Here is a 14,205-nt window from a genome sequence, read left to right as displayed (position 1 = left end):
ATAATTCAGAGGAAGCGGAATATCTAATAAGTACTCTAGAGGGATTGGACATTAAAAGAGTTTGGAAAGCATCAAGTCAGAAATAATTTCCCGGGAGAAAGAGCAAGTTCTTCCTGTATGCAAAAGCGGGCAGAAGTAACTGCTTTTGCCTTTGCAATGAGATGTCTAGATGCTGAGGCTGAGCATGTTACTTCCTTCACTTTGAGGCATATATCTCCAATAAAGCTGAAGAGGATGTGTCAGTCTAATGCATAGCATGCAGTCTAATGTATTGGACATATAGCCTTGCCCCATACTTTGGACTACAATTCTCATAAATTCCCATTTAATGTGGGCTTGGAACATAGACACTAGGTCTGTCTGTGGTATATTAGAGAACTGTGCTTCGCATAACATTTCCAGTAACTTACAAGCAAGTAAGTGAAAGGGTGAGAGACCAGGAATTACTAACAATCTGATTTCTAAGATTGCAAACACCTCTTTTAGTGTTAGTATGATTTTATTTATTTGTGAAAAATTATGTGGCTGTGCAATGTAAGCAACAGAGACTCCAAGTTTCAATTATTGAATGAATTGTCTTCCTATCCTAGCTTTAGCCTATGGAGAAAGAGATTTAATTTATGTAACATGTAATGCTTTCTGAAACCTTCCTAGTTGTGCTAATGCTTGCAAACAGAATTCCTCTGCAATTCACTTTAAGAGTTTTCTTGATGCATTTGGGGCTGCAAGAGTAAGATCTAATTTCTTGGCAGTGAGGACAATTAATCAGTGGAAAAACTTGTCTCTAGAAGTTGTGGGTGCTTCAACAAAAGAGCTTTTTAAGAAGAATTGGACAATCATATGTCTGAAATGGTATAGGTTTTCCTGCTTGAACAGGGGGTTGGACCAGAAGACTTCCAAGGTCCCTTACAACTCTGTTATTCTGTTATCAAGTCCACTCAATGACACAAGCCTACCCAATGACACAAGATGACCCTAAGCGTGCCCATTGTACTCTAGGATGTGAAATTGCAGATAGCACTAGAGACAGGCAATCCTGCAAAGAACCCAATTTTTGTGCCATCTAGAATTTGAACTGCAATCAGAAACTTTTGGGGTGCAGAGTAGCTCAGGAAAGAATTATGTTCATAAACATACCAAACTATATCCCCCAACTAACTTATACTGATGCCTTCTGGACCAATTGTAGCTTCTGGATGATCTTCAAGGACAGTCCTGTATAGAGTACATTGCAGTAATCCAATTGAGAAGTTGCTAAGATGTGAATGGCAGCAAGTTGAGCATCCAGATCATGGAAGGTGTGCAATTGGTGCACAAAACTTTGTGCAAAGTTCTCCTAGCCACAGTTGCTATCTGCTGTCCTAGCAGGGACAATGGATCCCTGGCTTTTCAAATTGCTTAGAGTAATATCTTAGGGATGCCTTATCTATAACAATTCTGCCTATCCTCTCTGTTCATTTAATAAGCGTCTGCTGAAGATCCCACCCTCATATGAAATGATGGCAGTCTGGGGTAGAGCCTCCCTTTAGTGGTCACTGCATTATGAAAGTAAGGGAGGGATGGAGGGAGAACTATTAGGGATAAAGATCAAGGGAGTCAATTGTATGAAGCTAAAACACCTTTCAATCTGTCTGAAAGAAGACTGAACTCTCAGCAGTCCAAACAGTCCTAGCCAGTTGGCTCATATTGATCGAACAGTATTTAATGTCATGTTGAATTTGCCTCAGCAACTCTGTTTGCTTTTGCACTAACTCGGTATTATTAAGTACAGCTTTGAAAATGCTTTATTCGTGTATACTTTTACCCTTTCTAAAGTCTTTGCCCTAAAGGCATTATATTGCTCTCTTATCCTCTCCCTTTCTTTTGAATAGGTCTGTCAAGAGCCCAATTACAAGCAAAAGAATAGCAAATATCATTGAGCATATGACCTATGAAGTGTATAAATATGCTGCACGAGGGCTTTATGAGGAGCATAAGTTTCTGTTCACGTTGCTGCTTACCTTGAAGATTGATTTGCAGTGCGGCAAAGTCAAACACGAGGAGTTTCTAACTCTGATTAAAGGTCATAGCAACTACATCACATCCTTAGTGTATGGTCCTGTGCCATTTTTCTCCTTGCCTGTAGAAAACAGTAATTAGAGATAACCAACTTGGTGCTTCACGGGGTGGGCCTTGTCCATCACTTGATTGAATGCCGAATCTATTGATCTGATAAGCCTTGTACACTGCAATCTGCAAATTTTGTGACTTTCTGTTTTAGGTTTCTTACTGAAATTTATCGTATGATATTCAACTTCAGGTAGAGTGGGCAACGTATTCTTAAATTCCAGCATAGGTGTTTGAACCCCCTTTAAATAAGGAAGAGTATGCATACGTGTGTATGTGTGTGGAGGTATTGGTAATGTTTTCTACTTCTTAAAAAACTTTATTTTTTAAGCTTTAAATTTTTAAACATATATTTCCAGGTGGTGCTTCTTTGGACCTGAAAGCTTGTCCTCCTAAACCAGCAAAATGGATTCTGGATATGACTTGGTTGAATTTGGTGGAGCTCAGCAAGCTGAGACAATTTTCAGATGTTCTTGATCAAGTAGGTGTCAGTAGGAGTTGGTATATTTTGTTTTTACAGTTTATTTCAATTGACAGTTTAATGGATTTCAATTTCAATGTGTTAATCTGCCTCAGTTATATATTATGTGGCAAACGTAAAACTTGAAGCATTGATGTTTCAGAAACAAATGTTCTGAGATCATTATGGAACACACTTTACTACATATTCAATTTCACGTTCCTCTCTAGTGGTGAGAGTACCCATAAACAAGCCAGCCATTCAGCCAGCCTTGGTTCAAATCCAAAAGCATAAGGGCATATAAAGCATATTTCTTTAAATAACCTATTTGCATGGAGCTAATGCTTTAAAGTTAAACCAGTTCTTTAAATCCAGCGTGAGAACTTGCTGATAAAATTCTTGTTGAAGTATACCTAGGATAAAAGTTCCATATTTACATTTTGGAGAAGATAAAACTGCACTGGATATTAATGCTTATAGTTCAGAACTATAGTAGTGAATAAGGACCAGTACCACTAAGAAAGATGGTGGTTCTTTCAGAAAGGCACACAGAATCACTCATTAAGCTGTCTGAAATTAAAGTCACATTCTTTGAAAGTACATCCATATAGCCATATAGACTATGCTATTCTCCCAGTCTTCAAGGTGGGAAGAAAATCTATTCTCAAAATCGCTGCTCTCTCAGAGTTCCTCTTATTTTTCCTCAGGAGGCCACAAAAACTGTTGCCCTCACAGGAGAGAGGCTGCTGTTGCTGTACTGGTGGTGATGGTGCTCTCTAATAAAGCACAGAATTAATGCAAGGGCAGCAGAAGGGATGGCTTTGTCTTGTGATAAAGGCCTGCATAGTACCGTTAAGCTGACAGAGTTTACTGATAGGAATAGCAACCTCGAAGGTGTATATTGGTCTATCATTAAGTTAATATTGACAGTCCAACACCCTCAGCCCATGAAAGGAAAAGATGCTACACAAGCCAAGTTTGTTTTGCAACTACTGTTAATATAGCCAAGGAGCACAGATGTCTCTGACTGGTGGGAGTGGGTGGTCCTTCACTGGCTAGTTGAAACTTAACAGATCACTGTCTATCCAAAGACACTTCTGTGTGGCACAGAATGTTCATGTAGTGGTTTTCTTCCATTTTCCTATGGAAAACATTGTCAGATCACCTTGATTCAACTCAATAGAAGACTGGCCTGAAGATGGTCACTCGAACATGAGAGATGTCCTCAACAGATGTTAAGCAGTCTGTCTTTGAGGAAAAGGGGACTGTATTGATGACTCCTATGGAATATGATACTCTCAATATTACATTATCAGATATCACAGACAGAAAGACAGTGGAAAATTTGGTTTGATAAGGAAAATCCAGAAGAAGAACTTGTTCCCAGTGGCTATGGTCAAGCTCTGGATTGCTTCAGACGTCTCCTCCTTATTAGATCTTGGTGTCCTGATAGAACTATTGCTCAGGTAATGTATGAAAGTTTTAATAATAGAATATGGTGAAGAATATTTTTGTCATTATGCATCACATATACAGTTCTACACATACACTAACACAATTCCAAGAATATCTCTAGCTGAGTCATTTGAAGGGAGAACTGCTTCATGTTTCTCAAATGTACATTCATGAGGCTATCATTTTATTTCATTCTTCTTCTATTACCACAGAAGCAGCACTTTGTAAAATACATTTTAGTTCTTCCAGACTCTGGAGAAGACAAACCAACATGGATCTAAAATATACAAACTTTTAGAGATCAAAGCCATGATTTCAGATTGTATTTAGAAGCACACTGATAACAATGCAGTATCTACAGTATTGATGTTGCATTGTTGAAATGGTTTTCACCTACCAGTATATACGATAGACTGTAGCAATGTGTACAAAATAAACTTTCCTAGTAGTTCAAAAGTAGCTTCAAATAAAGTATATGGCAATAAATCAATCTTAAGGTAATGAAGATATGAGTACCTCCCATTCAAGGGTGGACTTCAAAAATTTTAGTAGGGGGTTCTCTGCCTAGTTGCTAGGTTGGTGTGGCCATAGTGGGCATGGCCTAGTTGGCTTCCTGCATCATGGCATGAAGGGGCATTTTTGCCCTCCCTGGTCTCTGGAGGCTTTCCTTGAGCCTCCAGCAGGGCGAAAATGGCCTCCCTAGGGTTTGGAGGCCCTTCCTGAACTTCCAGTAGGGCCATTTTTCTTCCTCCGCGAGCCTCCACATGCGCCCTGTATTTACCTGCATCCCAAATGGGCCACGGGGGAATTCTTGGGAGGAGTGGGGTGGGTGGGATCAGTAGTGGGATTTGGGGGTTCTTCAAACTGCACAGAATCTTAGCTAGAAGTTCTCCCAAAACCCCAGCAGCCCATCCCTGCTCCCATTCCAGAAAAGAGTCACAATTGGTACAGCAGCCAAGAGCAGAAAAAGTTTTGCCCGGCTGTAATCTCCATTCGCTAATCAAGTAGAACCCATGAATCCAGGATAATTCTCAAGTAATAGATCTGCTTCTTCAGTGAGAATCTTGTAATCTTGTCCAGAGTCAGCATGTTGGGGTGGGTGAGTCTCTGCCCAATCTAATAGTTTCTGTTACTCTACTACAATTCTATTTCAATTTACCCAAGATTCAATTTCAAGCTCAATCATAAACTTGTAGTCTTAGCCAACTCCATGATGGGAGACATACAAGTAGATATCATGAGGATATTGTTGATACCTCATCCCAGTCTCATGCTTGGACTCACCCGTAAATTTCACATGGGCATTTAATGAAGTGAAGGGACATATGAAGACTACTGGCATCCCATAAAGAAGTGATCAAGGGTTCAATTGCTCAGCACCCATTAACATCAGTTACATCTTTTAACTATGATGATATCACTGTAAAATGGTTCTTTGAACTCCCAACCAGTTCAGAGTACAGAAAGATTCTATAATCAATGGCATTGAATACTGGTGAGATATCTAATATTTATTTATTTATATTTATTTATTTATATATTTATTTATTTTGTCAAGTATGTATTGATGGTATACAAGATATAATAATGTTTATATACAGTACATGATACTAGTAAAAGAGAAACATTAGGTCAGGGGACGGAGGGCACTCTGGTGCACTTATGCATGCCCCTTACTGACCTCTTAGGAATCGGGAAAGGTCAACAGTGGGTAGTCTAAGGGTAAAGTTTTGGGGGTTAGGTGATGATACTACAGAGTCTGTTAGTGATTTCCATGCATCAACTACTCGGTTACTAAAGTCGTATTTCCTGCAGTCGAGTTTAGAGTGGTTTACTTTAAGTTTGTATCTGTTCTGTGCTTGTGTGTTGCTGTGGTTGAAGCTGAAGTAGTTGTTGACAGGAAGGATGTTGTAGCAGATTATTTTGTGGTCTATGCTTAGGTCGTGTTTAAGGCAACACAGTTCTAAGCTTTCTAATCTAGGATTCTAAGTCTACTTGTGTAGGGTATTCTGTTGCGAGTAGGGGAGTGGAGCACTCTTCCAGTAAAGTATCTCTGGACATTTTCTAGAGTGTTTATGTCCAAAATGTGGTGTGGGTTCCAGACAGATGAGCTGGATTGGTCTGGCGAAAGTTTTGTATACTCTGGTTAGTATTGTGAGATTACCAGAGCAGAAGCTATGTAGGATTAGATTAACAACTTTTGAAGCCTTTTTGGCAACGTTGCTGCAGTAGGCTTTGGCACTTACACCATTTGATATGAGTATTGCAAGGTCTTTTATGGAGTGAGGATTGTCTGTAAGGTCTTGTTTGTTCAACTTGTATTTGGTGTTCAGATTCTTTTTGCCAATGTGTAGGACAGAGCATTTTTGGTTGAGATTTGGAGTTGCCAGATGTTTGACCATTCAGACACAAAATCAAGGTCTTTTTGGAGAGTAGCTGTGTTAATATTTCCCCAGGGCTGCATTTCAAAAACCAGCTCTTGATTTTATGGATGGGAAGGATGGGGGATTTTTGGTCTAGGCTTTTCCTTAAACTTACAGTAGTGTATACACGTGGAAAATTGCTAAGAAATGAATGAACCAAGAGGAAGGCTTAAAAGGGCATTGTACAATGCTAGCTTTGGGGAAAGCAGTAATTGTACATTGCTTTCTAGTAAACTTTAGTGTTATTTGTGATGAAAGGATTGAAATTGTTCTTCTAATATCACCAAGTGACTTCAACCCCCAAAATTGGATATTTGTCCTGTTGTTTTCAATGAGAATGCTGAAATGCAAATACTGCTATAGGCAACTTGTGCCTATTAAAGTTTAGCAAGAATCCCACAGACATTATTTTAAATAATAGGAACATTTAGTAGTTAGATATACAAAATACCACCACTCACCCAGTATAATAAGATTTACACCATACTTCTGAAATGTTCTAATGGTTTGATTGTACCTCAATGTTTGACCTTATCAACTATCCCTAAATTCTTTGTCTCCAAAGTCCCTGCATTTTTCCTATTAAATACAAGTGAAACATTAATATATATATATCTTTTTTAAAAAAAATAGGCTAGGAAGTACATTATGGATACCATGGGAGAAAAATATGTGGAAGGGGTCATTTTAGATTTGGAGAAGACTTGGGAAGAATCTGATCCACGAACCCCTCTCATCTGCTTCCTGTCAATGGGCTCTGATCCAACTGATTCAATCTTTGCTTTGGGGAAAAGGTTGAAAATTGAGACACGCTGCGTTTCCATGGGTCAGGGGCAAGAAGTCCATGCACGTAAACTCCTGCAACAAACTATGGCTCATGTAAGGCAACTTTTCCATGCTAATTTGGCACAGAGTATTTATTTTTTAAAAAATAGAACATTACAAATTACTAGTGTGATTTAGCTAAGCATGAATATAGCATAACTAATATTGTTTATGGAATAGAATTTCTCTTTTTATTTCTAAAGAACAAAATAGGATTATTTCCAGCCTGTAGCGTTCTGAAAATGAAAATCTATTATGTTTTTAAATCAGTTGCTCCATATATTTTGATTCAAAAATGTTGCTAAATTCTAGGCACAATCTAATACATGTTTATATTTGGGAGCAGACAGGAATATATATATTGCTTGGGTGACACAAATTTATATTGCAGATAAATTAAATTGTTACTTTGTTGAATTTCATTTGCAAAATAAAATTGATCATTGTTGGTGATTTTGAGTGAAAGATTATTCTAGTTGGATAAGGACAAGCGTTCATCCTTCCACTAAAAATCAAATCTGTTCTAAATAGGATTTATGGAATTCTTTCATATTTTTACTTTATTGGCTATATCTCAGTTACTTATGATGTGCAGTATTTGCGAAATACTATGTCAGCATTGAGGAGTTGTGAATTGAGTATTATTGAATGCATGGTGTTAATTTCCAAAACAAATAATAAACCCAGCTATATGTCTCTTAACATCTTATTCTCTTAGGGTGGATGGGCCCTTTTGCAGAATTGCCACTTGGGTCTTGACTTTATGGATGAACTGATGGACACTATTGTGGAAACAGAGATCGTTCATGAGGCCTTTCGCTTGTGGATGACTACAGAAGTCCACAAAAATTTTCCTATTACCCTTCTACAGATGTCTATAAAATTCACTAATGAACCTCCCCAGGGACTTAAAGCTGGCCTAAAGAGAACATATGGAGGTGAGTGACTTAACCTCAGGTGTCATACAAACATTTGATAATTTTTTTCCGCATAAAATGGAATGTTTTATTCAGTTTGAGCAACACAAAATCATGTAGCTTGAATGATCTTTAACAGTGCCTGGAGTATTTTGATCAGTCAGTTTGTACTGGTTTTTCTCAGCAATATGGTATAATGAATTTTAAACATATATTAAATATAAGAGAAATGGCTCTAGGCATGCCTATAAATAGCTGGATAATCATTTGCTAATTATTGAGTCAGGCATGTCTGACCAACTATTGAAAATGATTACCAGGAGAACATTACGATTTTTCACTGTGTTTTCATTCATGTATATTATTAGCAATAGCACTTAGACTTATATACTGTTTCACAGTGCTTTACAGCCCTCTCTAAGCAATTTTAAAAAGTCAATTTATACTGGGTCTTCATTTTATGGACGGATCGATTGATGAGTCAATCTTGAGCTGGCCAGGATTGAACGCTAGGCAATCAGCAGAATTAGACTGCTATTCTTCATTCTAACCACTGCATCACCACATCTCTATTGCTTCAAGATTTGTGATTGGTTTCGAGAATTTGGTTTGATACTTATGTATGGTTATTTTTTTCAAGTGTAACATATAAGAGAGAAATAGGCTAACTTTTTAACTTAAGAAAGTGAGGACAAATCAAGGGAAATATTTCTTCACCCAGAGGGTCGTTGGTTTATGGAATGCACTTCCAGAAGAGGTTGTGACAGCTGTCAGCCTTGATACTTCAAGGCAGGATTAGACAGATTCATGGACGCCAGGTGTATCGGTGGTTATTGAAACGGATGTCCATGTGCCACCTCTATGTTGGTTGAGGCAGGCAGGATTCCCTTGAGTACCATTTGTTGGGGGTCAGGGGAAAGGGAGGGTCTTGCCTTCTCTTTCTGTTCAAGATCCCCATGGACAATTGGTGGGCCATTGTGTGACATAGAATGCTGGACTCGATGGGCCTTGGCCTGATTCAGCATGGCTCTTCTTATGTTCTTGTGTAAGCAACTGTCTTGTAGAAGTGATGATTAAACAGAATTTGCAGAGGGAAAATGAAGTTCCAGAAAGCCAAAACAAAAGAAGAAAGCTTTTCATTAAGGGCTTTATAGGAAAGTTTGTTTATAATGGTCAATGACTTTGTTGCAGGTGTGAATCAAGATCTTTTAGACATCAGCAATATGGTACAGTGGAAGCCAATGTTGTATGCTGTGGCCTTCCTCCACTCCACTGTTCAAGAGAGAAGGAAATTTGGACCGCTAGGATGGAATATTCCCTATGAATTCAACCAAGCTGATTTCAATGCCACAGTACAGTTTGTTCAGAACCATTTGGATGACATGGACATCAAAAAGGTTAATTGGCATTAATTGGCTGGAAATAAATCTCTAGCAGCATATATGAAACTTGAAATAATTTACAATGTTGTCAACCAGTATTCACTCAATGTAATATACTCAATTAACCTTTAATGTTAAACAGACATTACATTAACTAGATTAGATTTAGAGGTGAGGATGGATGTCCTGATACCAGATGTAATATATATTAGATGGCTATAATATGCTGTTGGAATAGAAAGAAGATAGCTAAAACAAGAGAGATAGATAGCAAAGTAAATTGTGGGAGGATTCCAGTTTAATAATGGAACTATTTTCGACTCACTCTAGTTCAGAATAAGATAATATATGCACAGGAATTTTCGGCTCTTTTATATGCACATGGACTAGAACAGAGGTCCCCAACCTTTTTTACACCAGGGACCGGCTTTAAGTTAAACCAGTTTTCCACGGCCCGGTGGGGGGGGGGGGGGGGGGGGGCTTTGGTCATATGGGGGTGGGGTTATGGAGGGGTGGAGCTTAGTGACGCAGCAGGTTTGGGGGGGGGAGGAGAAGCAGCTCGGGGAAGGAGAGACGGAGGTGTCCCAAAGACACTGCAAGGGGTGTATGTGTGTGTGTGAGAGAGAGAGAGATCAGGGACAGGCAAAAAGCCGGCGAGTAAAGAGCGGCCAGAATCGTGGGACTCCTCTCTCTCATGAGTGAGGGGAAAAAACCCGAAACAGGAAACACCACCATCTTTACTGCGGGCAAACGACGCCCCTGACCTGCCCTGCATAACTCACCAGGGGCCGCGACGAACAGCCGTTCCGTTGCCCTCGCTTCCATTTCCTCCTCAGGAGGACGCGCTCGCGACAGAGCCGCGAGGGATTCACGGAGTCTTCCTCTGCCGAATGCGCTTCTCGGGGGAGCGGCGCACCTTCATCCATCGCGCCCCCCGCCGCTGCCCGCCTCTAGCCCGCCCAGCGGGAGGCGAAGCACTGGGGTGGGGGGGCTGTCAGGACACCCCCCACCCCAGCACTTTGAATCCCGCCGGCCAAGAGCACTCGGGTAGTAGCTTCTGCTGGATACGGGCGATGGGCGGGACGAGCGGCGCCGAAGCCAGTGGCTGTGGCAGCTGCTGCAAGAGGCTTCTGCGCCGCTCTGTCCCACTCATCGCCCGTATCCAGCAGATAGGCTTTGAATTTTTGGCTGGGGGAGGAGAAGTAGGACCTTCCTAACTCCCCCCCCCCAGCCAAAATCACAAAGCCAGGCAGCCCCCAGCCGCCAAAGGAGCCTCCTGATTCTCCCCGCCCTGTGGAGAAGTGTGGAGGGCTGCGTCACCGCCCGACGCCCCACCCCGTCCTGCATGTTCTCTGCCGGGAGGGCAGCGGCGCCGCGGACCGGCTGAAAACCCCCAACGGCCCGGTCCTGGTCCGCGGACCGGCGGTTGGGGACCTCTGGACTAGAAGATCTCCAAGGTCCCTTCCACTTCTGTTCAGATTGATTGATTGACATACATTTATTTTTGTTCACAGTTGCATGAACATACCATATTTTTAAAAATCTTTTTCAGGGTGTGTCCTGGAACACTGTTCGTTATATGATTGGGGAAATTCAGTATGGTGGAAGGGTTACAGATGACTATGACAAAAGGCTTCTTAACACATTTGCTAAAGTGTGGTTCAGTGAAAACATGTTCAGCCAAGACTTTTCATTTTATAAAGGATACAATATACCCAAGTGTACTGCAGTGGATCAGTACCTGCACTACATACAGGTAGGTTATCATAAGCAAATAAAAGGAAAAATTAAGGCTAGGCTGAAGTTAATAAATCTAAAGCTTTCTTCATCTACAAGGTCATTGTACTAGTATTCTTCCTCCTTAATCAAACTTCCTGTATAAAATTTGCTGTCAAGAACTCTAAAGATATATATGAAGGATACTTTTAGTGTAAAGAAATTAATACAAAAATATAGAAGGAACTGTGCTAAGTAGGTAGATGGAACTACTGCCTTAGAAATACTAGTGATTAAGGTATTTGTGAGCATCTAGAAATTCTTGATTTGAAAATTGTCTTTGTTTTGATGTCAGTAACAATGAATTTCTTTTTAATACTAAAATCATAAAAATGTAAAGTGGGTGGGAGAATGATGCTGTTACCATGACAAAGAAGAATATTGCTGATGAACAGTTATATATATATATATGTATGTATGTAGATATATAATAATGGGTATACAGTGATCCCTCGAGTTTCGCGTCCTCGAGCATCGCGAAAGGGCTATATCGCTAGTTTTCAACCCGGAAGTAAACTCCACCATCTGCGCATGCGTGCCTTTTTTCTATGGCCACGCATGCGTAGATGGTGGAGTTTCCCGCCGGGCAGATAAGCTGCTGGGCGGCTTCCCTGGGTCTTCCCCCTCTTGCCCCGGTAAGACCCCAGCGGCGGCGCGAGCAACGGCGTGGGCAGGCGGGCGGCACACGCGGGGACACCCCAGCTCCGCTTCCCAGCTGGGAAGCGGCCCCAGCAACGGCGTGGGCAGGCGGGCGGTGCGTGCGCGCTTGGGGAAACCCCAGCTCCGCTTCCCAGCTGGGAAGCGGCCCCAGCAACGCGCGGACGCTTGGGGACATCCCAGCTCCGCTTCCCAGCTGGGAAGCGGCCCCAGCAATGGCGTGGGCGGGCGGTGCGCGCGCGCTTGGGGAAACCCCAGCTCCGCTTCCCAGCTGGGAAGCGGCCCCAGCAATGGCGTGGGCGGGCGGGCGGTGCGCGCACGGGGAAATCCCAGGCGCGAGCAACGGGGTGGGCGGGCGAAGGGCGGGCGGCGGTGGAAGTAAAAACACCATCTGCGCATGCGCAGATGGTGTTTTTACTTCCACACCGCTACTTCGCGAAAAATCGATTATCGCAAGGGGTCCTGGAACGGAACCCTCGCGATAATAGAGGGATCACTGTATTAGGGTTACAATAAAACTGAACTATTATCTGTACTTCAAAGCACTGTACAAGGATTAAGTTAGGTAATTATTCTTCCATCTTATGAAATAATTTCCTGAAAAGTATTGTGTAAATGAAAACATCTCTGAAATTTTACTATTTGTTGATATTATACTTTAAATATACATATATGGGCACATTTATAAATATTTTATATATTTGTGTGTGTGTGTGTGTGTGTGTACGTGTGTGTACACTATATTTACATATACTATACGCACAGACACACATACTATATGCATGCATGCACATATAGACACATATACAGTACTGTGAATTTTAGATTCCAGTGTGCTGTTATTTTTTTTAGTGTTTTAATGTTAAACCCTCAATCAATAATGCATTAAAACAGGGATTTTTATCCCTCTCAGTTTTTGCTGCGCTCTCTGATGCTGATTTCTTTTTTTAATGTTTGCTGTTCCCACTCAGTTTTTTAAATATTCATTTCCACCAGCACTTTAGAAAATATAACACTGCTAGATTTATTAATAAAGTATACTGACCGCCCCTCTGACCACAAGGTGATATCTGTTATATCTGCTTTATGTTGGCTTGTACAGGGCTTGCCTGCTTATGATACTCCAGAAGTTTTTGGGCTGCATCCCAATGCTGATATTACTTACCAGAGCAAACTGGCAAAAGATGTGCTAGACACCATCCTCAGCATTCAGCCCAAAGATAGCTCTAGCGGAAGTGGTGAAACTCGAGAAGCTGTAGTGGCCAGGCTAGCTGATGATATGCTGGAGAAACTACCTGCAGATTATGTGCCTTTTGAAGTAAGTTCACAAAATCTTGAGATAGGAACAATCAGCTGCAATGGAATTGTTTTTCACGTTGTGTAACTGCAAAAATCTTGATCCCACTTTAAAAAAAATAATATTTTCAGTATACTTATAACCAAGATATTAAGAAATGAACTGTGTAAAACCAAATAACAAAGAGGCATGACAAAATGGAGAGAAACAGCCCGTTACAGTTATTTGTTTTAATTGGCGGACATAAATGATAAAGTATATTGATAGCCAAATAACAAAATCAAGAAAAAAGGGCAAATGAAAGATATTTCCTTATTAAAAAAATAAGTATTATTCAAAAATTAAGCTAAATACATGTTGACTACATTTTTACACAGCGAATAAAACAAAAATAAATTCAAATTAATAACAAAATGAGCACTTAGATCAACCTTTCTGATTAACATGATCTACTGCATATGGAGTATTTCTCCCCCATTCATTTCTGATTCTTGGAGGCTTCCTGGACATGTCCCTGTAGTTTTAATGGCAAGGTTATTCAGAAGGGGTTTGCCACTGCCTTCTTCCTAGGACAGAGTGGAGAACCTGGACCAAGGTTACCCAACTAGCTTTGTACCTAAAACTTGAGCGCACATTCTCCTAGTTTCTAGCTACACCAATCTGGCTCTTGCATGCAAATACACTCATGTATATTTGATCACTTATTTGGTTTAACTTGATGTTTACAATTAGATTTATGCTATCTTTACATTTCAAAGCTTTCTGCATTTTTGTTTTTACTTTTTCCATAGAGAATTATGGATACATTAACTCTCTAAATATAATACCATTTTTATATTTGCATTTATTTTCAAATACTTTTATCACCTATGAAATAACTGATTCAGAGATTTTTTTAAAGACAAGC

General features: G+C 40.5%; 1 protein-coding gene across 3 annotated transcripts in view; it reads left to right on the top strand.

The window, feature by feature from the left end:
• The window catches only part of DNAH5 (dynein axonemal heavy chain 5), a 189,312-nt gene that overhangs the window by 162,280 nt on the left and 12,827 nt on the right, over nt 1–14,205 (top strand). For all 3 annotated transcript variants that reach the window (XM_070747103.1, XM_070747104.1, XM_070747106.1), the window contains 8 exons: nt 1,872–2,062; nt 2,466–2,587; nt 3,883–4,032; nt 7,078–7,323; nt 7,988–8,207; nt 9,378–9,583; nt 11,121–11,324; nt 13,104–13,319. In XM_070747103.1, coding sequence (XP_070603204.1) covers nt 1,872–2,062; nt 2,466–2,587; nt 3,883–4,032; nt 7,078–7,323; nt 7,988–8,207; nt 9,378–9,583; nt 11,121–11,324; nt 13,104–13,319 — 1,555 coding nt within the window. The remainder of the gene's footprint in view (nt 1–1,871; nt 2,063–2,465; nt 2,588–3,882; nt 4,033–7,077; nt 7,324–7,987; nt 8,208–9,377; nt 9,584–11,120; nt 11,325–13,103; nt 13,320–14,205) is intronic.

Source organism: Erythrolamprus reginae, chromosome 3, assembly GCF_031021105.1.
Source record: "Erythrolamprus reginae isolate rEryReg1 chromosome 3, rEryReg1.hap1, whole genome shotgun sequence".
NCBI lineage: Eukaryota > Metazoa > Chordata > Lepidosauria > Squamata > Dipsadidae > Erythrolamprus > Erythrolamprus reginae.
The sequence above is the reverse complement of the archived record's forward strand: the minus strand, read 5'-3'. Positions and strand labels throughout refer to the sequence as shown.